Source organism: Chaetura pelagica, unplaced genomic scaffold (genome assembly GCF_000747805.2).
Source record: "Chaetura pelagica isolate M959 unplaced genomic scaffold, ChaPel_1.0 scaffold828, whole genome shotgun sequence".
In the NCBI taxonomy this organism is placed as follows: Eukaryota; Metazoa; Chordata; class Aves; order Apodiformes; family Apodidae; genus Chaetura; species Chaetura pelagica.
The window spans coordinates 44,066-46,082 of NW_009954195.1; the positions used below are offsets into that span (position 1 = coordinate 44,066).

General features: G+C 59.3%; 1 protein-coding gene across 1 annotated transcript in view; it reads left to right on the forward strand.

Annotated features, from left to right (window-relative positions):
- LOC104393639 (octapeptide-repeat protein T2-like) overlaps positions 1–2,017 on the forward strand; it is a 48,804-nt gene that overhangs the window by 43,536 nt on the left and 3,251 nt on the right. Inside the window, exons 2-4 of the mRNA XM_010003149.1 lie at positions 188–333; positions 584–731; positions 1,879–1,944. Of these exons, the coding sequence (XP_010001451.1) occupies positions 188–333; positions 584–731; positions 1,879–1,944 (360 nt within the window). The remainder of the gene's footprint in view (positions 1–187; positions 334–583; positions 732–1,878; positions 1,945–2,017) is intronic.

The following is a 2,017-nucleotide window of genomic DNA, read 5'->3' on the forward strand; positions in this document are numbered from 1 at the left end:
AGAGACAGAGAGTGAGGAGCCAGAGGTGCAGATAGAGAGAGGGGCAGATAGAGGGGAGGGGAGGGGCAGAGCATGAGAGGGGGGGCAGAGAGAGTGGGGGAGGCAGAGAGATGGGGGGACAGAGAGAAATGATGGGGACAGAGAGAGGGAGAGGCAGCAAATAGAGGGGGGTACAGACAGGGGGCAGCGAGAGAAAGAAAGGCTAAGAGAGAAAAAGAGGAGAGATAAGGGGGGGCAAAAAGAGAAAGGAGGGGCAGAGAGAGAGAGGGGGGCAGAGCGGAGGGTGGGCATAGAGAGAGAGAGTGAAGAAAAAGGGGTGGCAGAGAGAAGGGGGTAAGAGAGGTGGGGGTGGCAAGGGGGGTACAGAGAAAGGGGGTGTGGCAGAGAAGGGAGGGGTGGCAGAGAGAGAGGGAGGGGGGCAGCGAGAGAGAGAGGGCAGCAAGAGAGAGAGAGAGACAGAGAGAAAAGGGCAGATAGGGGGTTGGCAGAGAGAAGGGGGGCAGAAGAGGAGGGCAGAGAGAGAGAGGGGTAAAGAGAGCAAGAGGGGGCAAAGAGATGGGAGGGAGGGGAGAAGGGAGGGCAGAGAGACAGGGGGAGCAGAAAGAGAGAGGGAGGAGACGGAGAAAAAAAGAGTGAGGGACAGAGGGGGGCAGAGAGAAAGGGGGGAGGAGGAGAGGGGTTGCATAGATGGGAGATGTGGCAGAGAGAAAGGGGGGGCAGAGACAGAGAGAGTGAGGAGCAGAAGGGCAGGCAGAGACAGAGTGCTGCGGAGAGAAAGGGGGGAAGAGAGAGGAGATGTGGTAGAGATGGGGGGTGGCAGGGTGGGCAGAGAGAGAGAGGGAGGGGCAGAGAATAGACGGGGGAGAGAGAGAGAGGGGGGGAGCAGAGATAACCAGAGTGAGGGACAGAGAGGGGGGAAGAGGGGAGGACTTGCAGAGAGGGGGGAAGAAGGGAGGGGTTGCAGAGAGGGGGTGCAGAGAGAGGAGGTGTGGCAGAGAGAGAGGGGAAGAGAAGGGGGCAGATAGGGACAGAGAGAGAGGAGGGCAGAGAGAGAGAAGGAGGCAGAGAGTAACAGAGAAAGCAGCAGAGAGAAGGAGAGGGGCAGAGAGAAGGGGGGAAGAGAGGGGGTGTGGTAGAGATGGGGGGTGTCAGAGGGGCAGAGAGAGAGAGGGCAGGGCAGAGAATGGGGGGGCAGCAAGAGAGAGGTTAAGAGAGAAAAAGGAGCGGAGAGAGGGGTCAGAGATGGGGGGGGGGCAGAGAGAGAAAGGGAGGGCAGAGACAAGGGGGAAAGATAGGTGGGAGTTGTGGGGGGGTTGCAGACGGGATGTGGCAGAGAGGAGGTGACGAGGGGGTGGGGAGGGCAGAGGGGGCAGAGAGAGAAAGAGGGGGACAGATAGAGAGAGAAGGCGGACAGAGAGAGAGAAGCAGAGAGAAGGAGAGGCTGAGAGACAGAAAGGGGGGCAGAGAGAGAAAGGTAGATAGAGAGATGGGGGCAGAGACAAGGGGGGGAAGAGGAGGGGAGCAGAGAAAAAGGTGGACAGAGAGAGAGGAGCAGAGAGGAGAGGGGCAAAGAGAGCGAGAGGGGAGACAGACAAAGGGGGGAGAGAGAGAGAGGGGCAGAGAGAGAGGGAGGGAGGGAGGAGGGGGAGGGAGGATAGAGAGAGGGGAGATGGCAGAGGGAGGGGACAGAGAGAAAGAGTGGGGGGAAGAAAGAAAGGGGGGGTGCAGAGAGAGGGGGTGTGGTGGGGAGGGAAGAGAGAGAGAGGGGAACAGAATAGAAGGGGAGCGGGGGGGGGGCAGCGAGAGAGAGAGATTAAGAGAAAAAAAAGACCAGAGAGAAAGGGCAGAGATAGAGGGGTAGGCAGGGAGACGGAGCAGAGAGAGAGAGAAGGAGAGGAGCAGAGAGAACAAGAGTGGGACAGGGGGGCAAAAAAAGAGAGGGAAGTGTTAGAGAAGGGAAGTGAGGGGGGGGAAAATGGAGGGGGGGCAGAGAGATGTGGAGTGACAGGGAGAGGGG